Source organism: Syzygium oleosum, unplaced genomic scaffold, assembly GCF_021117445.2.
Source record: "Syzygium oleosum isolate NSW1041296 unplaced genomic scaffold, Sole_v2.1 Sole_v2.02, whole genome shotgun sequence".
Classification (NCBI taxonomy): Eukaryota; Viridiplantae; Streptophyta; class Magnoliopsida; order Myrtales; family Myrtaceae; genus Syzygium; species Syzygium oleosum.
Genome location: NW_026607486.1, coordinates 7,217,607 through 7,240,883, shown reverse-complemented (window position 1 = coordinate 7,240,883; position 23,277 = coordinate 7,217,607). Strand labels below are relative to the sequence as shown.

At 40.0% G+C, this 23,277-nt stretch overlaps 2 protein-coding genes across 3 annotated transcripts; one reads left to right on the top strand and one right to left on the bottom strand.

Annotated features, from left to right (window-relative positions):
- Positions 1-277: 277 nt before the first annotated feature.
- On the bottom strand, positions 278-4,781 carry LOC115690113 (probable disease resistance protein At5g66900). Of its 2 annotated transcripts, none has more exons than XM_056308624.1 (5): positions 3,558-4,781; positions 2,583-2,986; positions 2,050-2,411; positions 1,319-1,497; positions 278-1,225 (listed from the first exon to the last, which is right to left on the bottom strand). In XM_056308624.1, exons 1-5 carry the CDS (start codon positions 4,204-4,206, stop codon positions 387-389), a joined length of 2,433 nt encoding a protein of 810 aa, XP_056164599.1. In that variant the 5' UTR covers positions 4,207-4,781; the 3' UTR covers positions 278-386. The 2 variants fall into 2 exon arrangements, with proteins under 2 accessions (XP_056164599.1, XP_030472224.1); XM_030616364.2 differs by having other exon boundaries at positions 1,319-1,533; positions 3,558-4,771.
- Positions 4,782-21,471: 16,690 nt separating this feature from the next.
- LOC130137461 (eukaryotic translation initiation factor 3 subunit A-like) lies at positions 21,472-23,014 on the top strand. The gene is made up of 2 exons (XM_056308782.1): positions 21,472-21,741; positions 22,479-23,014. Exons 1-2 carry the CDS (start codon positions 21,517-21,519, stop codon positions 22,746-22,748), a joined length of 495 nt encoding a protein of 164 aa, XP_056164757.1. The 5' UTR covers positions 21,472-21,516; the 3' UTR covers positions 22,749-23,014.
- Positions 23,015-23,277: the final 263 nt, after the last annotated feature.

Here is a 23,277-nt window from a genome sequence, read left to right as displayed (position 1 = left end):
GAGGTTGCAGTGGCTCGGATTTGAGTTTGCACTTCAGATTAGAGAGATAGAGAGAATCTTGTGGTCGGAGAGGCAGAGAAAAGACAATGCTGAAGTGGTCGTGGTGGTAAGGCACCACGAGTTAGGTCTCAGCGACGACGGTGATGGTAGGGATGCGGTGGTTATGGTTCGCAGCGGCTTTGTTGGTGGTTGAGGAAAGAGGAGGAAGAAGAAAGAAAGAAAGAAAGAAATGGGAAGAAGAAAAAATAAAAGGAAAAAAAATTCTGACGTGGAAATATTTAATAACACAATGATGTGGCATTCCTCATCAATTATTTGGTCCAGTCAGCAATGGCTCGGCCGTCCACATAAAAAAAGCGCAAAGTACAGGAACAATCGCCCTCTTCTTAATCACGCAACCAATCTAAGCTAGCCTCTTCTTCAGACACTATTATATTCAAGCCATTGAGACTGCTCTTGAGAGGCCACCACATGACTTCTTTTTCTTTGTCACAAACCACATTCCTCAGGTTCCTCAGCTTCACGATTGACCGTGGCAGCACAGACAACCTCGGACATCCTCTCATGCTCATCCTCTTGAGATTAACCAGTTGACCAATTTGATTGGGCAAAGTGTTTAGGTTCAGGCAATCAGATATATTGAGGGATATCAATTTTTGGAGAGCTCCAATCGAGTCTGGTAACTGCGACAAGTTTGTGCAGGAATTAAGCCTAACCACTTCGAGGGACGCCGATTGCCCGATCTGTTCAGGGAGTGCGGAGAAATTATGGCAGTTTGTGATGCTAAGCTTCTTCAGAGGCTTTATCTCACAGATGCCATCTGGTAATGTCACAAGATCATTACAATAGTCGATGTCGAGCTCCACTAAGTTTGGCATTGCATCGGAGATTTTGGCGTCGTTCAACGTCGAAGCTTTACTGATGTCGCACATGAAAAAGGATATCTTTCGCAAATTGTGCAGGCGTAACTTTCCCATGCTTAGCAACGGAACCGTGACGCGTTCGAGCCGGATCCTCCTTAAATTGAACCCGATGACATGGAAATTGCCTAGCTCAGCCGGAAAGAAACTGTAGTTTGTTACTATGAGGGCCTTGAGCTTATTTGCTTTCTCGATGAATATAGGCAAACAATATGTTTTGGTTTGAATGTTGGTCTCGAAGTTCAAGACAAGAGCCTCAGCTTCAGGCAATTGAAGATTTGGCCAGGGGGTTGAAAATGTTCCATCTGCATTATGAACATAGAAGGTTAAAAGGCAATTTAACTACCAATCAACAAAATATTTCCATACAGGTTATTGAGAGAGAGAGAGTTCCCAACCTGTGGAGATGGACACTAGACGAGCACTAAGAGTCGGTTGCTTTTGCTCGCTCCACCAATCGGGAAAATTATTTCCAGTCAAGTCCAGAATAAGTCTCTCTCTCTTCTCTACTTCCCCCTGGTTGCACTCTATGATAGCCAACTCTCTAAGCAGATCGTGTTGCATAGCATAGTGGCTACTGTAAGATTTGTCATCGTCGTCAGTTAAATCTCTCCTGTATGTATGCAATCAAACACTTGGATATAAGCATTTGCGCTCAAGTTTCTTGTGCTAAAATCTAGTGCCGGCATTTGGCGATTTTAATTTAATAGTAAAAGAGAACATATGATCTTTCCACTTTTGAGAAATTAACCCAGGAGTTAAAATGTTATCAGGCTTATGGATTACTCATTTGACCTTTGCAACTGCGGAACTCACTATAGGTGAAGGTCAGGTGCAGTAATTGTGGTGTGGATGCAAACCATCTAGAGTGCCCATTTCTGGGTAACAAAACAGTTTGTTGCGCTACAGAAGAACTAAACTTATTGGGGTTAGTTATGGGTTATGAAGTGGCATAAATTACTCTCTCAATCTTGGTGCACAGATCTAATCATGCCTTTGTTCATTTCACTCACGAATTCTAACTGGCACGTATCAAGAAAAACTAAAAAGATGCCAACTAGAATCCGATGAGATACTCTTAGAGCAGTAGAAAACTAGAAAAGTTGGAATGAGAACTTCAGAGCCATACCTGGTGACTTCGAGATCAGCTAGGTTCCTGTAAATGAGTTTATGGAGGTCAGTAACGGCGCGCAGACCATTGAAATCTAGGTTGTACAATTCCACCCACATATCAATGAGGGCGGTGGCAGGGATCTTGCGATCCTCTGGAAATGAGCTGAGGTCCATGAAACGTTCCTTGATTGAAGGGTCACCATCCAAGTCATCCAAGCTCTTTCTGAGGCAATCTAGAATGTCACTGTCTGAACCCAAAAGGGTACGTCCTTCAGACCAATCAAGGAGCTTTGTTTGCCAGAACGAAGGATCCTTTCCTCGGAGAGACTTGGCAACAACTGTAAGAGCCAATGGCAATCCCTTACAGCGATTCACTACCTGCCACGGGAAAAAAATTAGTAAAAACCAAGGCCCCGCTTTGATGAAAGAGAGATGAAAGTAAGGATAGACAGGTTGATTTTGTTAAACATTATCTTTGAAGAAAAAGATTAACTCAGTTTTGATGACCATAAGAAATCAATTAATGGATGCATGCAAGCAAGAGTATACCTGTTTCAAGAGATCATCTGGTACAACCATGCTTCTACCATCAACTGTAACAGATCGATGAAAAAGTTCCAGGGCTTCAACATTATTCAGTGGGTTCAGGTGATGCACAAAACTAACATCAGGAAACTCATATCTTGATGTCACCACGATCTTGTAATCTTTGATCTTCTTGAAGACAAATTTATCAAGGATGGATTTCGATTCGCTCCAGACATCATCCAGCACAAGCAACACAGGATTTTGTCCTATTCTTTCAAGCAGTTGCTGCAAGTAATGAACTGCGCGATCTTCTGTTTCAATCGTGGGTACCGGGAAATTCTTATGTTGCATCATCTTCTGGACAATGTCCATCAGGTTGAGCTTCTTCGAGACACGGATGAACATGATATTGTTGTTGAATTTGCCTATATCAAGCAACAGTAAGTCTGACTCCTATCGCTTGCAAAGAGTACGAAAATTTTCCACTACACTTTTAGTTTATTGAATTCGGTAGGATAAGAAACAGAGGTAAGTAGATACCATCTAGCATAAAAAAATAAGTTTGAAGCCTTTGGCGTGTGAAGAGGAGGGTTCAGCTGATTAAGAAAGGCACTCAGTGCAATCAAACAGAGGCGAGTTATTGCATATCAAAAAGCTTGGGAAAGATCTATCAGATAGGACATGACATCCAACCCAAAATTATATGATGAGAAAAAGTTTCTTTTACCTGATGAACATCCATCTGCATAAAACCCAAGCAATTCTTTGTGCAAACATTCACATCTACAAGAGACTTTTTTGCTTGATAGAGAGAACAGGCAATGGGATCGATCATTCAAATATGTGCAAAAGTGGAATATTGTTCAGGTAACAGCTCCTATACACATAAATTGGTAAACAAAAGACTATTAGACGTGACCAATTGGCAAGGAGCAATCAATAAATGCATCCCTACTTTAATTAGCTCTGGATCAATCAAAAACAAATCACAAATACCTTCAATGTCCACGTCATGACACAACTTTGTAATCAAAGTGGTCTTCCCACAGCCGCCTGGGGCGGTCACAACTATCATAGACACTCCCTCCTCAAGCAACCGCCCCTTGAGCTTCCTCAAGGATGCCTCCACCTCCGACCCAACGATGAAATCGGGTGCCTCAGGGACCGTGAGGTTGCCCGAAGCCCCGAGCCCGCTCTGGAGGGCCCCGTTGTTCGCTTGACCGGAATGGTACACCCTGAATTCTTCTCGGAACTCCTTCACCTCCCCCAATATCTCCGCGGTATTCCTAACAGACAGCAGTGGCATGGAAATCTGGAACTCCCTGGCGAGTGTCGCGTCGAAGTCAGTCAGCTTTTTCGAGTGCATATACTTCTTGTACAGGTTGAGCGCCTTGATGTTCGAGCACTTCTTGACAAGGTCTTTGCCATTATTAATTAGGGCCTGTATCTGCCCCATGTCTTTACGATCCATCCGTCTGTTGAACTCGTCAATGTCTTTCATGATTGGGACTATGGAGTCCAAGGTGGATTCAATCTTCTTGAGCTGATCATGAAACACGGCAACGGTTTGCACTACTTCCTTAACGAGCAAAAACAGCTCGCCGAATGCCATTCCCACAGCAGTTCCTACCGGATCAACTGACATTTCTTGTTCTTTCTTTCTTCACAGACCAAACAAGCAAAGAGAATCCAAAACTTTGATGGGTCACCGAGGATGCTTCAAAGAACTGAAACCCACTTCCCAAGATTTACAGAGAACGCAGACCTTTATGGTATTTGAAGCAACAACGGAGAATGAGATGAAAGGAAAGGGCGAGAGAGGTTCTTGAGTGATAGATTATATGGGAAGTTTCCTAGGAAAAGCGTCCACTGGAGGCCTCGCTCTGGTACTCCTTTACTCAATTATTTAAGGGTAGATTGATGCCTGTCGGTAGTCGTTGACCATGTCCATGTCGCAAGCAGCACTGCGGGAGCCAGGTTTAAGTCTTTGTAAAGAGAAAGTTATAGGCGCGTATTTTGTCCGTATCGACTGAGTTTCATCCAACCCGGTGTTGTTCAGCGAGTTTGGATTGACCCCGAAGTAGACTTGCGGACACAACGTTGAAAAAAAATGGACGAAATTATGTTGGGTAATTTTCAGAACGATCCCTTTATCACGGTTAGCACACATTGTTTAGCTAAGCGTATACGAGCCAAGCATATTCGTTTTCGCATCATGAACAGACTATTTCATTTGCATGCACTATAATTAATTTTCAATCAGGATTTTGATCGGTTGTATGGTAAACTTAGTAGATCCCACAAGAAATTGAAAACATTTTTAACAGCCAAATGAGCTCCTAAGTTAAAAGTGGGCATTATATAGTGATGGTAGATACGACACAAATTCTCCAATTAAGTGTTTGGTGACATATTTGGGATATTGAATAAGGTCACATAATACGAATGAAATTAGTAAAGTAAAATCCGAGGTATAAAGAGTAGAATAGTTTTTCAATTGGGTAGGAAATGAAAATTATAATACTTAAAAACGTTTTTTTACTGAAGGGCGGAAGGGGATGATGATCTCCGCTAGGCAATAGAAGACCCAGGGATAAGAACACTAGGAGTGTCATAACTTTGTACGGCGCTCACTTGAGTATCATAACTTTTTTTTCGCTCACTTGAGTGCTACAAATTTGAAAAATTGATCACTTGAGTGCCATCGACGATTTGTCTCATTGGAAAATCCAATGTGGACGTCAATCATCCTACATGACTCTGCTGGAGCTGACGTGGCCAAAATTGGATTGCCCACGGTCAATTACCCTTGGGGAAGGTATAGACTTTGATGAAAATTTTCAAATTGAAAGAAATCCCCAATTTAGGTCCTAAAATCTCTAATTTTCAATTAATTTGGGGCTTTTCAATTCCTTTGTCAGATTGTGAAATTGGACTGACCAATATGCAATTCAAGGTCCCAAAATCAATTGTTGTGGAGACATTGTAGCCCAAAAATGACTAAAAATGACTTAATTGGATTTTTGGCTCAATTAGGATATGAAATTACCCAATTCTGGGAAAAACATATCCTCAATTGAAATTTTCTAAAATTGAAACTGCAGGGCTAAAATTGGCATTAAAATAAGACTAATGGCTATTTTTGGGACATTTATAAACTTCATTTGGTATTTCTCTTGATTTTTCTCTCATTTTAGCCAAAAATAATTAAGGAAAAATTCAAGAAAAATCTAAAAAATTTATTTTTTGTTTAGGAATAGGTTCCTAAGCATGGCCAAGGTTCCTAATCCTGATTTTCATGATTTTTATGTAAAATTAAAAACTTGACCAAAAATCATGTGTCGACAAATACGACCTTCTTCCTAGAATTTATTTGATGTATTGTATTTGTTTGAATATTGTATTAAGTCGATAACTAGTGGTGTTAATATAAAAAAATCATATATATATTAAAGTCATACGATCTCTTGTAAGGTGCGTTTTGAAAATTTTATTGTGCTTTCAGATGCTGATATAATTACGATGTATAATTGAAAATGATATATGCTGCGCATGACATTCTGGTGCGTCACAATATAAATGCGTGGATCCTGACTTGATAAGTATGTATGTGCAAGTGGCTATAAGTTTTAATCTTTTATTCGACAATGCATGTATGCAGGTTTTGAAGTGATAGAGCTATTTTTATAACTCAGCTTATTCGGGCATGTAGATCTTCTTGGAGGATATGACACCCTTTTAGCAGATTTTATAAAATATCGGTATTTGGGAAGCTGGAATTAGTTTTTGTGAAGGTAGTAATTCTTTCGAAATTATTTTTTTTATTGAGAATATGAGCGTCCACCGGGCCGGCCTAGAGTTTCGTATTAATTGATCAGCTTTTCGGCTTGATTCAGTTCGACTTTGTCGTGGCCTGATCTAATGAGGATGGGAAGTGATCGCCAGAGCGATAGGGCTCGAACAAGGAGTTGGTCCTAGCAAGCATCTAGGATAGCAAATGGGGCAAGAAGGAACTGAATCGCACATTGAAGAGAAGGGCATGTTCCTTAATTAACTATGTGAAATTGATTTAATTTACAATATGTGCCTTTTAACATAATGACAATACTTAGAATTGAAACTTCAATGTTAAGTGTGCTTAGGTAATAGCACCGTGGAATGCTTGAAGACTTCATAGAGGTATGAGTTGATGCAATTGTAGTAAAATTCAACTAGGTATGTCATCTCATCAAACTCGAACACCGTTTCAATAGAATCACAAATATATGCTTTAAAAATGAATCCTCTGAAACGTGCATTTGTATACTACTGGCAATTTCTTAGGATTCTGGACGCAACAAAGGGGAATAGAAGTTGATGGGAACAAGGCAAAGGTGATTATGGAATTGCCACCTCCTTTGAATAAAGAATCTTTGCAAATGTTAATACCAAAAGCTGATGCTTTACGGAGGTTTATCTCAAATTAACTTGTCTTGCAAGTTGCAAATATTCTTGCCTTTGCTAAAGTTGAGAGACAATGATGTATTTACAGTGGAGGAGAAACATCAGAAAGCCTTTGATGATATTGAAAGGTATCTGACAAATCCTCCTGTGTTGGTATCTCCATTGCAGACGGGAACGTTGAACATTTTTATATCGACGGCTAAGGGGAAGATGGGGAGCAAGTTGGCAAACAGAATGAAGGAGAGTAGAACAAGAGGTTCATTACTAAAGCAGAATCCTTACTTTAGTAAAGAGGAAGTACTCGACTCTTAATATGTAATGCTTATCTCTTTATTTTGCTCGTACCAAACTTAGACATTACATGTTGCCATCAGAAACATGTCTGTTATGCAAAATAGAGTTAATCGAGTATATGATTTCTTGGCCTAATCAACTAATGGGATCTGGCCTTATCAGAACTTGCTTTGATGTTGATTTCTTAACTAATTATCCATGCTTGGATGTGATGGCGTGATCAAAACCAGCCATTAACAAAAATATGATTAACAACCCAAATTGAAGCAAGGTTTTGCGTGTTTTTTTCAAGGAATTTTCCTGAGATTTTTTATAGAGAATTAGATGGACATAACGACTACTTGAGTCAAGCGCAACGTTTAAATTTGAAACTCTATAAATTGGAAAAAACTCGGCCAAAAGTAAGTTTTAGTTTGTCAAGGGCAATAATAAGAGAATTTGAGCATTGTTGAAAGGTTTTTAAGTTCGTCTCTTTTGTATTTTATAATAACCATTTGAGTGTCTAAGAATTAGCAAGAATGATAAACCCATTTGTAAAACACGAGAGAAGTAGTTGTGCCTAAAATGAAGGCATTTGTCTAGATAAGGGACGAATTGTGCAAGGGATTCTTTGTAAACCTTAGATGTGTGGTTTATAGGTATGGAAAAGGATCTACTGGGCTATGTATACAAGAGAATAACTATTGAAGGGTCTAATAGTTACTTAGCATATAGCGGGGTTGTTATGGTAGATAATTAGATTTTACGAGGCAGTAGGTTCAACACTTGTAACATGATGGTACTTGTTCTCTCAGCATAACTAGTGAAAATAGGCTTATGTGGGTTGCTAGAGTTAGAAGATAGGAGTGGGCACGCCCAAATCGAATCTCTATAAATCTTGTTTAGAGTTTCTCTTTCCCTAAAACTCTTTAATTCCCACTATTTATATTGCTAGTTCATTTTGCGCGTAGAAGTATATATTTATTGGGTTGATTTTACAAATTTAGACTGGGTTCTCTTTTAAAAAAAAAAAAACCAATTCACCCCTCTCTTGATTCCTTATTCATGCCTAACAATGTTTACCTCTTAAATTTAGTGAATTCCGGCCTCTGCATTATATATTCTCTTGCAATAACTTAGGGCGTGCATGATAACCGTTAAGTTTATCTGTTTTTTTTATTTTTCCGTTTTTGAGAACATGTTTAGAACAGAAATTTGTTTGGTAACGCAATTTCATTTTTCTATTTCTGAAACAAATTTCTACTCTAAAAATAGATTTGGAACAAAAATCAGAAATAAAAATTTTTAATTTTTCTATTTCTGAAATAAAAATGAGAAATAAAAACTCTTCTCATCGCTCACTCTCTCTACTGGCCAGCCACCCACCACCGCCTATCATCGCTGCCACCGCCTGCCGTCCGCCTCCTAGGGCCGGCCGCCCGGGAGGGAGAAATTTTGCGTCATTATCAAACAAATTTCTATTTTAGGAACAAAAATTTTATTTTGTTGTCAAACGCGTATTTCGGCTAAAAAACTCATCCATGGAATAAGAATAGAAAAATCTATTTCTAACCAAAAATTGATTTATGAAACAAAATAGTTATCATCCGCGCCCTTAACTTCTTGAATTGGATGCATCATTGCATGATAATTTATTTTTGAGTCATAATTATCACTAGTTTAAATCAGATTAACTTGAGAATATTCATATGCGCGTTAGGGATGAAAAACACCAAAGATGAAGATTGCGGAAGGCCACATTCCAGGAAGAAACCAACCAAGAAATAACGTGTTGGACAATATAAAAATCCTTGTGATTTAATGACATTACGCGTGCTAAGGCCTGCATCTCCAAAGTAAGCTGGATTACATCAAGAAAACGACCTCAGCGAGGTCGCCCTTTCGCTTAGACCCTACGCACAAACTTTATCAGCTCATACCATGAAGTTTCACAGTTTTCTTCTTCATACCTTCTCTTTTCTTTTCACGGAAAAAGTACCCCAAAAATCCTAAATCGATTGCACTTGTGCTAATTCAATCCTAAACCTTTTAATTATGCCAATCGAGTCTTAAATCTTTTTGATAATTTACCAATATAGTCTATCCAACTAATTTTGGCAAAAAATCGCTGACATAGATGCCGACCGTCCTACGTGGCACAGCAGGCGCTAACGTGGATAATTTTTTTAATGTTACTTTTTATTTTTTATTTTTCTTCTTTTTTTTCTTTTTTTTTAACTATGGGCTGGCGAGGTTGCTAGCCAGCCCTGGCCGGCCATAAGGAGGTTTGGGCAAGGGCCTCTACCCCTTGCCGACCACAGGTGAGGTCTAAGCGAGGGCCTCCGCTCTTCACCGACCATGGGTGAGGGCCTCTACTCCCTTACCAGCCATAGGCGAGGGCATGAGACCCTCGCCTAGATCCAAGAGAGGGTCGCAACCCTTGCCTATTGGCCGGCGAGGGCCACAAGACCCTCATCCAGACTAGGCAAGGGTCACTGGCCCTCGCTTGTGGCCGGCAAACTCGTTGGGCCAGAGTGGTAAAAAGAAAATAAAGAAAGAAAAGAAAAGAAATAATAAAATAATAAGAATTCATAAAAAAAATATTTAAAATTTGTAAAATTTGTCCATATCAACGTCGGTCATGCCACGTAGGACCGCCAACATCCAACGTCAGCGATTTCCATCCAAAATTGGCCAAATGAACTATATTAGCAAATTGTTAAACGGTTTAGGGCTTAATTGGTACAATTGAAAAGTTTATGACTGAATTGGCACAAGTAAAATAAGTTTAAGAATTTTTTGGTAATTTTCTCTCTTTTCACACCAGTAGCCAATCAACAACGGTCCAATCCATCTTGAAGGAACAATAATATAATCAAAGTTCACAAGAAAGACAAGAAATTTCTTTCAAATAATTTCCGCGGAAAGCAATATATTTTTTTCCGATTTATCTCTCTATGTACCACAAGACTAGACAAAAGTGATTTAAGTAAAAGAAAACAATCACGTGAAGGCGCATGAATAATCGGCCGATTAGTTGGATGCTTCTTTGGAAGCTTGTTCGGTATATGAATCATTCCAAGTTATTTAACTTATGGTTAAATCCGAGGACCTGTCTTTTATTCTAAATGATATGCACATCACAACATCCCTAAGTGACCCACCATCAAGACCGGCCAAATTAAAATTTGATTGAATAAATTACTTTCACCACCCTTTATTTGTTGAATAAATTTTGAAAACCAAGACCTTACAATTGCTATATAAATCAACTATTCCTAGTCATAAAGGTTCATCCAGAGGGTGGGGGGACATCAGATGGCTCAAGCGGATGACTTAATGATAAAGATATGGATCCTCTAAAATAATTAGGGATAACTAAAGTCATTTCCTTAAATAGTCTTATTTTCTGTACATGTTGAGAAATTTCCAAAAAATGAATAATAATCCAAACCTTAAAAAGCTCCAGTTTCTTTCTGCAATGCCCCTCCTACCTTCTTTTATCGTCTTCTAGTCTTTCCCCTACCCCGCTTGTGCTGCCGTCATTGGTGCCACCCGTTCCCATGCCATCGCCCCTGCCGTCTCTTGCCATTGCCTATGAGCTGGCTCATCGCATCCCCGACCCCGTCTCATGCTAAGTAGGCGATAATAAATTTCTGGCGGGATGGCGCTTACGTTTCGCATGTTGTGATGTGGTTCATATACTTCCCAGCGATAGGACAGCACGGGGTCCCCAACAACAGCAATAAGACGCACAAGGAAAGTTTCCTAATTCAATTAGGTTTCTTATTTTGAATAGGTTTCCTAATTGAATGGTTTCCTAATTAGAGTAAGTATCCTAGAAAGAGGTTTCCTATTTTGAATAAAATTATTACCTATATATATTCTCATTCTTTTGTAATTGAAAAATGTAATAGAGATGTGCGAGGTGCTAATTATAGTGGAATCCTCACCTGGACGTGACCCTAGTTTAAGGGTGAATCGGGATAAAACCCTGTGTCTCAAATTCTCATTCTAGCTTTTACTCTCTATTTTCTTTGTGATTGTGCAGCGATTCCTAACATCGCATGGGGTCTCTCAAACTGTGGCAACCGTAACTTGGATTTCCCATCAATTACTCAATGAAGTTTAGTTGTAGCCTCAACTAACGTATTCTAGGCCGGTCAGGAACCGAGTAAGATGCAAGAGCCCACCTTACTTATGGAAAGATAGATTCTAGAGTCTTGGGACTTACTTACGCTACATTTGTTTAACGGTCATTATCGATGGAAGGCACCAATTGATAGCTTGTATAAATAGAGTCTGGTCCTCTTTCCACCCAAGACAACGAAGGGTTGTATTTTATCATCCATCAGATAAGATACGTTAAGAGAAAAGTTGGTTAAGGGAGAAAAATCAGATTTCTTCGTTTCTTCTATTTCTGCAACAATCATTTTCAACGGTATTGCTATGGATAAAGGTACGTCTTCATCCCTCTTATTGTAAAAAATCATAAAGATATAAGATCCTTATAATTCTGTTTTTCCCGCATTATTGAATTACATTATAGCTAACTAACATATACAGGAAAACCCACCCATGGGTAGCGCAGTTGGCTAGGGCGTACTTGGGATTGTGTGGTTAGGCGCACTGGTTCTAGGTTCGATTCCTCAGCTGAGCACTTGTGATTTAAGTGGGGGGCCATGGCGGTGGGTTGCTGTGCTAGTCTCCCCTGAGGAATAGTCGAGGTGCGCGCAAGCTGGCCCGGACACCTCGGTTACCAAAAAAAAAAAAAAAAACTAACATACACAGGAAAGAAGAAAAAGAACAAGAGAGATCAAAATGACATACTTTTGAACGTGGGAATAGATGACAGTCATAACTGTTTAAATTTCATCGTTCTCCTCGTCTTTCATTCTATTAACTAATATTTGTATTATCTTACACATGGCTATACGAGGTATGTTCGCGGAAGTTTAAGCTCTATGGTACTGCAATTACAGACAATTTCTACGGACCAAGTGTGTGTTTGGATGATCATGACTCTTCATCTGTTTGTCATGCATATAACCTTGAAAGCTATTGCCATCATTGGAAAGACTCGTTATATAAGTACACAAGAAACATATTATTCCCAGAGGTATCGGGTTAAAAAGAAAAAACAAAACGGCATGCACTGTTAAAAAAGTTCACATGGTATTCTCAGAGGTGTTGAGAATATCTCGCCGTCGAAAGTCGTTTTTTACGATGAGCTGGGATTTGTCATCTTCTATCATTTCATCTATAAATTTTGGTTGTCAATGATAGACCAACTATAACTAAGAATACTCCATCGTCTTAAGTCGGAACATTATCTCCTTGCGATTACTACTCTCTTCTTCAACATGGTCAAGTTCTTCAAGCGTGCCACTTTCGTCTTCCTGATTTGCCTTTATTTTATCCTCCTCACTGGTTAGTCTATTTTCAATTGTATTTTGAATGAGTGCATGAAAAGGGCATTTGTCACCTGATAGTGTTCTATTAATAGTACATATACGCAACAGGTATTGAGATTCTTGACTCCATGTGTTTGAACGGTGCTTATCGTTCTTTCAGTTAAATATGCATGCGATCATTTATGTGCATATGAGTTCATCATATTAGTATTCACTGATTATACAAGTACGTGGTAGTAAACAGTTTAAGAAAGACTACGGAGTGCGCAAAAATGCAAGAATATATGATAAAGCTATTATCATTGTCATTATTTATTTAGCTAGAAAGTAGAATTTATGCTATGTCATAACTCACCCAGGTTGTTGCAATTGTTTGGCCTGTGCATTCATTTAGGCCAAGCGCAGATGGTGAAAGGAAATTTATGTAAGAAATACAGCCAGACATTTAGTGGGTTTTGTTTGGATAGCGATGCTTGTAACCAGAAGTGCACAGTCTTGGAAGGAGCAGCGAGCGGGGCTTGTGATAGCGATGGCTGGGGACAGGCTTGCTTCTGCTACTTCAACTGCTAGAGAGAAAGAAGATGATTCGAAAACTTCTGTTAACATGAACACTTCTTCCTCAGTTGAAAGTTTCGATTACATGGTATCACTATTAAAAAAAAAATAATGTCTTGTTGGCGTCTTCCGCGTGGACGTCATCGTTGTATGAGAGAGGCACCCTCTCTTTGATTGCCCGAACACGGGTCATGTGTGTGGTCGTATCGAGTATGTCAACGTTGTTGGTCTCTTGTTGGCCAAAGATAATAAATGTTTGTTACTTTCTTTGTATGAATGCTTCTATTTGACAAATAAAACCCTTTTATCAGAACTACAGGGAAAACCAACAAATATTTATTATAGACAATGTCACTGAACTCTTTCTTCTCTACAATAAATAGTTAGGTCGCATTTAATTCATCATTTGAGAAAAGCCATTGAGTAGATGCAAAGGATTTTAACCTAAAGGGTTTTCATGGAAATTTAATGACTATTACGTCAACTGTAATTGAAAAGTACATTGAGAAACAACATTGAGAGAAAGGCCATTTGGTGGAAACATATTTGAAAAGTCCTTTGGTGCAATAAAGATTACTCTTTTTAATTTTTAATTTATTTAAAATTAGAAAAAATAATGACCGCAACTTTTTCTTTTAAAGAATTTACATTAATGCAGTTTTCCTTTACAAGCATGCAATATTATCAAGCAATCAAGCACACATACATGCAAAGAAGTTGGTTGATAATGAGATTCTATCAACGATTCTTAGCGCATAATGTGACATCCCGACATTTCGCTCATTTGGGATTTTTATGAAATGAATTATTTTACGAATGTGCTCGTAGTTAATTCTCGCCCGGAACTGATCATTCCTGAATACTAACCGTTAGGGAAAGACTAACTGGGAATTTAAAATTCGTACGACTAAAGATAATTCAATCGTAAAGGGACTTTCGACCATAAAATCGTCGAGGTGATATTTTGAGCCACTGTTGGCCGATCCAAGGATAGTTAGGGGTCAGCTCGCCACTGTCATAGTAGTGGATCGCGGGTGATTCCGCTGGACCGCGAAATGACTTGACGAATGATCCTGAACTTATACCAAACGATCGTGCCCCTCGGATCTAGCAATTGATCCTCGCGATTTTATTGGCAACCGAAGTCAGTACGGTCTGAATAAATTGTACGTGACTCGATTCAGTATCAGTCACGGGTCGTATAGACGAATTTCCCAAAAGCCACCCGTTAGTCTGAGAAACGCTCGAGTTACGTTATGTATATATAATTTAAATTTTTATTAGAGACCAAACCGAGCATCAGAAAATTCGGAAAGTCGCGGCAGGACCTTTGGACGACGTTGTAATTGGAACGTGCATCTCTGGAATTCTTCAGATTTTTCAGAAAAGTTCGATTTCGGCGAGAAACGGAGAAAGTGACCATTTTACCCCTAAGGATTTTTAAAGGGTTAGTTTTAAAGGGCAAGGGCATTTTGGTAATTTTGCCCTAAAAGTTGGAAAAGACAATTTTGTCATTGGACTTTTTGAGAAATTACAAGTATACCCTTGGATATTTTTTGTAAGATTCGATATGAGCCGTTGATTTCAAGATTGGATCGAATCTAGACCGTTGGATCAAAAAGATTAGACAAGGGCAATTTGGTCATTTGCCATTTTGGTCAAGAGGCACTATTTAGGTCCAAATTGGACCATTCTCTCTCCTCTCCCCTCCCCCATTCGGTCCCTCTCTCTCCCGTGAACCCCCTCCTCCGTGAGCCTCTCTTCCCCGCCGGACCGCCGCCCCTTGATCGCTCATCGCCGCGCCGCCGCCCGGATCGCCGTCGTGCCGCGCCGTCCTCATCGCCGCGCCCCCTCCAGCCCCATCCCGCCGTCCCTCTCCCTCTCGGTTTCTCTCTCCCCTCTCTCGGCCGTGGACCCAGCCGGCCCCACCGTGAGCAGCCGCCGTCCGCCTCAAGCCGATCGCCGCCGCCGGGGGCAGTTCATCATTGCCGCCGTTCCCGATTGAGCGCCGCCGCTTTCCGTTCTAGCCACGATAGTCTAGAATGCGGGTAAGTCGCGCTCTAAACCCAACTTAGGACTTCGGGTATCAACGGGCGATTTTTGGGCGAAATCTGGTATAAGTTAGGTGCTGAATTGCATGAATTAGGAGGGGAAATTTTGTGGCGGGCCTTAAGAATTAATTCGGGCAATATTTATTGGAAATTAGAGGATAACAGTGACTGTGGTCCACTGTTCATGGGGCCGTGATGGGCCGATCGGGACGCAAGTTGGATTTTTAGAACCGGGAATTTATGGTGAAAAAGTCCCGTGAAGGATCGGAATCGATTTGGCGTCGTTTGATTAGAGAAAAATAGCGATTTCTGTGTTTATTGTGCGTTTGGAATATAATTGAGTTGGGATGGTGAAATTGAATGTGTGATTGTGCAATTGGTTGATTTAATTATGCATGTTGGGCGCATGCGTGGGCCAGACTATTTTAATTATTATTACTGGCTATGTTGAATTCTGAGTGTGCATGGATTTCGTGCAATTAATGCGTGCACGGGCCGCGTGTGAAGGGCCAATTGTGTGTGGCAAATGCTTGTTGAGCATGTGCATAAATAAGAAAGTGAATATGAGATGGCATGTGTGATCGTGGAATTTGTGCCGTCCTGAGGCGTGTATGTTTACGCGGGACGATGCCCGGTATTACCGGAAAACTACCAGCTTGAGGCGTGTACTTTAACGCGGGTTGCGTAGAAGGTGGCAGGTGTTGAGCCTGAGGCGTGTACGTTTACGCGGGCAAGAAACATGGCCTGAGGCTTGTACGTTTACGCGGGCCCGGAAGTGATGTGAAAAGAGGTCGCAGTGTACCTGAGGCGTGTACATGTACGCGGGTCACTGGCGAGGAATGTGGATGAGATATGATGAGAACGGAATGAGTGCATGACATGAAAATTGTGCATGCTTGTGATTGTGCTTATGTGCCTCCTATGTGATAATGGTATGTGTGTGATTGCGTGTTGGGTGATTGTCTGGAGGTACGTGATAGCCTAGGTGGGGTTTAGGGGTGAACTTACTGAGAAGTGTTCTCACGGTTGTTTCAACCAAAAATTTGAGAACCCCGACAGGACTCGTGAATCCTCCACCAGCGCCACCAGTGCGTTTTGGGGTACCAGTGCACACCGAGGTCGATGTTGCAGAATTCCCTATGCCCGATAACATGACCTGGATTAGGTATACTACTACCGTATTTGTAGAGGTAGGACTACCTTTGTGGGAGACCCATGTATATACTACCTGGTTCTTCCGGGATGCTGACGGGGATGAGTTCGGGCCCGTTAGGGGTTTTGACGTTCCGTTTGATTTGGTTGGGGATTGGGACCCTTGTGCCATACCCCCGATAGAGGGAGAATTGACTAGTGTGGATACTAGTTTAGCTCAGTCGGGTTTGCATTCAGCGCCCACAGCTCAGGGATCTTCAGAGGCTGAGCATGAACCCGAGCCTGAAGCGTCGCAAGCTGAAGACGATCCGATGGACATCGATTTGGAACCGATCCCCGAGGAGGAACCAGAGGAAGTGGAGCCCGAAGTGGAGCCCGAGGTAGAGCCTGATGGCGAGTCTGAGGAGTCGGAAGAGCCGGTAGGAGACCCGGAATATATACTCCCGTTTGAGGAATATATGGACCTCAATTTCGTGCCGGAGTACAATTTCTTTGATTTTCTGGCTGAGGAGTATCAGAATGCAGCTCCAGTTAAGTCGGGTGACATTGATCATTCGATTGTGATTGAGGCGGAGCCGGAGTCTTCGGAGGAGCAATCGGATCAAGGGAGTTCAGATTCTGGTGATGATGAGTCAGACTCAGAATGGACGTCTAGCAAGGGGCGTAGGGGTTAGTACAGGGGTTCCTAGTAGGTTTTTGGAAAGTAACATTTTTGGGGATAGAAAGCCAGGTCATCGATCTTTTTTGTATATCGATGGTTTGTAATACGGTGTGCAAGTGTATGCGATGGTTGTAAATTGTGGCGGTCGTAAGTTGTGAATATTTTATAAGTGGGTAATGAAAAGAAATATGTGTATTCTCCCTGAATATTCTCCTCAATTTAATTGTCCAGGTGATTTGTGGTTCCCGCTAACGATTTAAATCTCTGATGATCGTATTTGAGGTCGGCGATAATTCCTAGGATGTCGCAAAATCGACCAGTGGCGGATGGCGCGAGCTCGATAGGGTTCGGGTCGTGACACATAAAGCACCGATCAATATGTAGTGGCTAACAATATCACCTAAAGGGGGTGAATAGGTAATTTCAAGAAACTTAACTAACAATATCAAGTAGCGCAATGTGCTTCAGTCAGACAATAATAGATATAATCAGAGAGATAAAGAATGATGCACTCAGAGCTTTATAGTGGTTTAGCTTGGTGTAAGCCTACGTCCACTCTCCCATACTAACAGCCTATTAGTTGGATTCCACAACAAACTTTGAGTAGTTACAATTGTATATGTCGCTTAAACTCAAGCACTTCTTCCCAAAGCTGATATTGCTTATATCCAAGCAGATGGATCCCACTATCTCATACCTAAGCACAAACTACAATACTAACACACTTCTCAAGAGATTACACTTTCATACATTTGGAAAACAGTGCAAAAATAAAAGCTTTCTCAGATAATTGGATTTCTCGTAACTCTTGATCTCTCTCTTCTTCCATGTTTGTTGATCTTTTTTTCACTACAAAAAAACATGGATTTTGCCACGGAAATTTGCGACGGGGAATTTTTCGTCGCTAATTTGCGACGAAATTTGCAACGGAATTTTTTTTCCGTCTCAAATTAGCGACGAAAATTATTCGTCACTAATTTGCGACGGAATTTGCCACGAAATAAAAATTCGTCGCAAATTTGCGACGGATTCCAAAAATTGTATTGCATTTTCCAATCCGTCGCAAATTTGCGACGGATCTATTTTCCGTCGCAAAATCCGTCGCAAATTTGCGACGGATTTTGCGATGGATTCCAAAAATTGTATTGCATTTTCCAATCCGTCGTAAATTTGCAACGAAATTATTTTCCGTCACAAATTTGGGACGGATTTATATTCCGTCGCAAAGTCCGTCTCAAATTTGCGACGGATTTATTTTCCGTCGCAAATTTGCGACGGATTTATTTTCCGTCGCAAATTTGCGACGGATTCCAAAAATTGTATTGCATTTTCCAATCCGTCGCAAAATCCGTCGCAAATTTACGACGGATTTATTTTCCGTCGCAAATTTGCAACGGATTTTGCGACGGATTCCAAAAATTGTATTGCATTTTCCAATCCGTCGCAAATTTGCGACGGATTTATTTTCCGTTGCAAATTCATTTAGCGACGAATTTTGCCAAATTTTTCGTCGCAAAATTTGTCGCTAAAACCTTGTTTTTTTGTAGTGTTCTAAAACTAAACCTAAGTTCTTCTAAGTCTAATCACGATGATTACCTTGTCTCAATCTCTCGTGATAAGGACAAGGACTACATAAGGAATATACTCCATCACAAGACAAACTAAAATATTGCCTAATGAAATCAATCTAATGCAAACTAACAATTATTAATTGAAATTCAAACTAAATTGGATGATTGTCACAAGTTCAAATTCAAAAGAGATTGGACAATTTGCTACACGTCCAATTCTAAGAGAGATTAGATATTACAAATTCAAATTAGATAAGAAGATCTATTATAAACTCAAGATATTAGATAATCTCTTAAAATGTTCTCGTCCCAAATAAGCTTTTTTAGAATCGATAGGTGCAAATCTTATCTTACTTTTTTTCAAGACTTAGATATAGATAACACAGATATCTATTTAGTTGAATATGGCGGTTTCCTCCGCACGTAGCTCTTATGTATGCGTAAATATATGGGTAAATAAATTATAGCAATTTTCAAATAGATCGGAATCGGGTGGATGTATGAAATGTAAAGTCAATGTATCTATATGGGGATATCTATAGGAGATCATATAAAAGAGATATTCTTATTTAGACCTAACCAATTTGATCTAACCAATTAGATGAATTACTCCTAAAGGGTTACATTCGAATGATAAGTGAATAGAGGGCATGCATTCTATTACAGAAATTTTTGGAAGATTCCCTATATTTCCTTTAATTGATTGTAATTGATATTTTCCCTTTTAGATAGTCATCCTATAAAATCGATAAATAGGTTCGTGTACTCTTCATTTGACAATGATATATATATATATATATTGCTCTTAATTTTTTTTATCACATTCTTGACTTGGTATCAGAGCCCTATTGTTATTTGAGAAAACGTCAATCGAGTCTGTTTGTAACAACGACATCCACATCAATCATGTTTCTCCACAGTGTTCGTAATGCTAGTCACATCGGCCCATTTTGCAACAACTTCCCGTAGTTGTTTGACATTCCTCCGCTACTCTAATGAAAAAAAAAAAAAGCATCACCAGACTTGCCGTCCTTAGACGAATTAGATCATGACATTTACTAATTCGTCAAAATATGAGTAATGTGTCATTATATGTAAAAGTGTAGAAGCATATCTACTCAAGGTTCCGACGGAATTAGCGACGGATTTGAAAAATTGGTCGGTATAAACATTTCTGTCGCTAATTCCGTTGCAAATTAGCAACGGATTTGAAAAAATGGGCACCATGTGCCGCGAAGATCACTTCCGTCGCAAATTTGCGACGGAAACAAAATCTGCGACGGAAAAACAAATCCGTCGCTAATTTTTGCGACGGAAAACAAAATCTGTTGCAAATTTGCGACGGAAAAAAAAATCCGTCGCAAATTAGCGACGAACTTAAAAGGTTCGTCGCTAAAATTTGCGACGAAATATAAAGTTCGTCGCAAATTTAATTAAAAAAAGAGCGCCCCAAAGCCTCGCCCTCACCCCCAATTTCTCTCTCTCTCTCTCGCTCACTGTTCTCCATCTCTCTCCCTCTTTCTCGATCATATCAGATCTGCTTCCGCTTCTCGCTTCTCCTTCTCCCTTCTGCTTCTTCCCTCTCCCCCCACACCCCCAAACCTCTCGCGCTCGCTAAGGGTTTTCGGTACCTCCGGAGCCCTAGAGGCCGCGGAGCCCGAAAGGAACGGCAAGAACGTCTCCAACTTCTTCCCCCAGGTCGTCAAGAACGTCGCGTCCCAGTCCCTTGAAGTGAAGAAGCTCGTCTACTTGTACTTGCTGCATTACGCTGAAAAGTATGTGAATCGGATCGACTGATGTGCTCGAATTGAAAATGATCCTCGATTCCGATTGTTTTCGAGCTTTGAAGGGGCGTGCGTGATTGCTTTTGGGTAGAATTCTGTAAGGCATTGCTCGTTTCTCGCTATGTTTGTGCTAATCGTGTTAAAGAAGTGGGATAATGTCACCCGTACTTGAAATTTTAATCACCTTGATGTGGATGATTGGATTTAGATGTTGGTGCTCAGCTGATCGTTCGCGTTTACTCTTTCTTTGATGCTTGTAGGCGTCCAAATGAAGCATTGCTTTCGATCAATTGTTTCCAAAGGGAGTTGGGGGGCACTAATCCTTTGGTGAGGGTCTGGGCACTCCGTACAATGGCTGGAATTCGTCTTCATATAGTCGCGCCCCTCGTTCTTGTAGCCGTAAACAAGTGCGCGAGAGATCCATCTGTTTATGTCAGAAAGCGTGCTGCTAACGCTGTTCCCAAGTTGTTCGACTTGCGCATTGAGGAAAATACTTCTGCAATCGAAGAGGTGGTTGTTTTCGCTTTTCATTTTTCTGCAATTACTGTTTTCCATTGCTTTTTGTCTCGGCAAAATGCTTGGTGAGGTGTATATGATTTTTTGTTAGGGTAGGAGAAAGAACTCGACAGGTTTGTGCACCTCGACTCTTCTTGTCTGTGCCATAAATTCTGAAAATTATTAAATAAGATTGAGGATGTGGTTCATCAAAATTGATTTCCCATTTTTCTCATTCATTTTATTTACTGCTTTTTTTTTTGGGTTGGGGGAGGGGGTGTTTCTCTTCCGTTTAATCGGCTCATTGCTAGATTAAATGCAAGCATGTACTTGGTATCTGGTTTACCAAGACTGTTTCCAGTCACATGGTGAAAGATAGCCTTCTATGCTTTCAGTTGCCATGTAGGAAGCTTATTTCTGGTTGTTGTCTATGTTATGCACTGTGATTTAGTTCCACTGCCTTGTCTTTCTAACATGTGATCCACATTTTGTATCATTAAAGAAATCATACATTGAAGGACCGGATGAATATTTATCACGTGCAACTTACATTAATATGGATTCACCGAAGTTAACTTCTGCAAGATATACATCCGGGAAAATTAATGATGATATTAAGATCTTACTTCAATGTACATCACCACTGCTATGGAGTTATAATAGTGCAGTGGTAGTTGCTGCTGCTACTGTACACTGGATTATGGCGCCAATGGAGGATGTCAAAAGGATAGTTAAGCCGCTTTTGTTTGTCTTGCGATCCTCTAATGCCTCAAGATACGTGGTAAGCCATTTTCTCGGGCACTCACATTGATGAATGTATGGAGGGCAGGAGGGTGGATGTGTCTGCATGTGTACACGTATACTAACTTGGTTGGCATCTCTATTTATTTGGTGAATTATCTGGTTGTGCCGTTGATATGGTATTAAGGTAATTTGTTTCACTGCCACTATTGACCTGACATCCTGTTTATTTTTCTGTCCCAACCTATATGGTGAAGCAAAATGAGAATCACTTGACCATTCCCCAACTCCCTAGCTTAATACATGGTCTTTGAGGAGATTGTCATGACACTGCTTTCTCTTTTTTTTATGCTTAACAATATGAAGGTTGTTCTTGTGTTTGCATTCTTGAACATAAGTGAATGAGACTTAGGTCATGAGTGTGACAGACATATGCAAGGTGAACATATTACTTGCTGATTCAATAGGAACAAAATTAAATGGTTATCGTGCAACATGAATGAGGATGAAGAATATAGTTAAAAGTAATATAATAAGGTAGGTGCTAAATATAGACAAGATAATCCGCAGAAGGCACCTGTTCTTATGTTATTTTTTGAGATTGTGAATGTATCCTGGGTAGGTAGGCAAGTTAGTGGATTGTTTCAGCTAAACCTGGTATTTGCTATTATATGTGTCATTTGAAGCTCATTTGAGAGAATAGTTGATGATTCTCTGCAGTCCTTTTATGCAACATGGAGTTTTGCTGACAAAGTTTGTTTATGTGTGGATGCAGAGCTGATAAATGTTGGGCAGAAGCAAGATGCTCTGCAAGAACTTCACGATCTTATTACCTTGAAGAGATCCCGAGCATGGCAAAATACCCTTGAGAGGATTATGTTCAAGTACATTGAGCTATGCGTTGATATGCGGAGGGGGAGATTTGCCAAGGATGGTCTGATTGAGTATCGCATTGTATGTCAACAAGTGAATGTCACCTCTTTGGAGGAAGTGACGAAGCACTCCATGCAAACCTTACAGGAGAAAGCAGAGCAGGCGCAAGATTGAAAGTATCTTTTCATATATATCGGGGATAAGCTTTGCTTTAGCATCTTTTGTGCCATAAGTGCAGTTGGCCCAATATGTTCATGGGGTTGCTTAAGCAGGTGCTTTAAAGTGCTCAAGATTATTTATTCTCTCATTATGTGTACTATAAAGAAAAATATTTATGTCATTCTTGTGGAAAATGTAGATGAATGTATTTCATTTTCATATTATTATAATATTTTGATGTTATTAAGTGCTTAATCAATGTTAAATATAAATTCCAAAAATTAATTTTTCTTTTAATTAGGTTTAAAATCAAAAAATAAAATAAATGATTTTATCGTACGATCACAAATTACAAAAGTTCGTTGCAAAAATAAAATTTCGTCGCTAATTTCGTCCCTAAACGATAATCGTCGCAGAGTTCGTCGCTAAAGAATTAATAAAAAATCGTCGCTAAATTCGATCATAAATAATGTTGATGGCAAATGTAAAAAAATTTGGTGGCAAATGAGCGATGAATTTTGCCACGAATAAGTTCGCTGCAAAT

Coding starts and splice junctions, on each gene's coding strand:
- LOC115690113 (XM_030616364.2), bottom strand. CDS start 4,206: ATGTCAGTTGATCCGGTAGGAACTGCTGTGGGAATGGCATTCGGCGAG. Junction 2,412..2,582: donor CAGATGATCTCTTGAAACAG/GTATACTCTTGC, acceptor TTCCCGTGGCAG/GTAGTGAATCGCTGTAAGGG. Junction 1,226..1,318: donor TCTAGTGTCCATCTCCACAG/GTTGGGAACTCT, acceptor TTCATAATGCAG/ATGGAACATTTTCAACCCCC.
- LOC130137461 (XM_056308782.1), top strand. CDS start 21,517: ATGGATTCACCGAAGTTAACTTCTGCAAGATATACATCCGGGAAAATT. Junction 21,742..22,478: donor CTAATGCCTCAAGATACGTG/GTAAGCCATTTT, acceptor GTGGATGCAGAG/CTGATAAATGTTGGGCAGAA.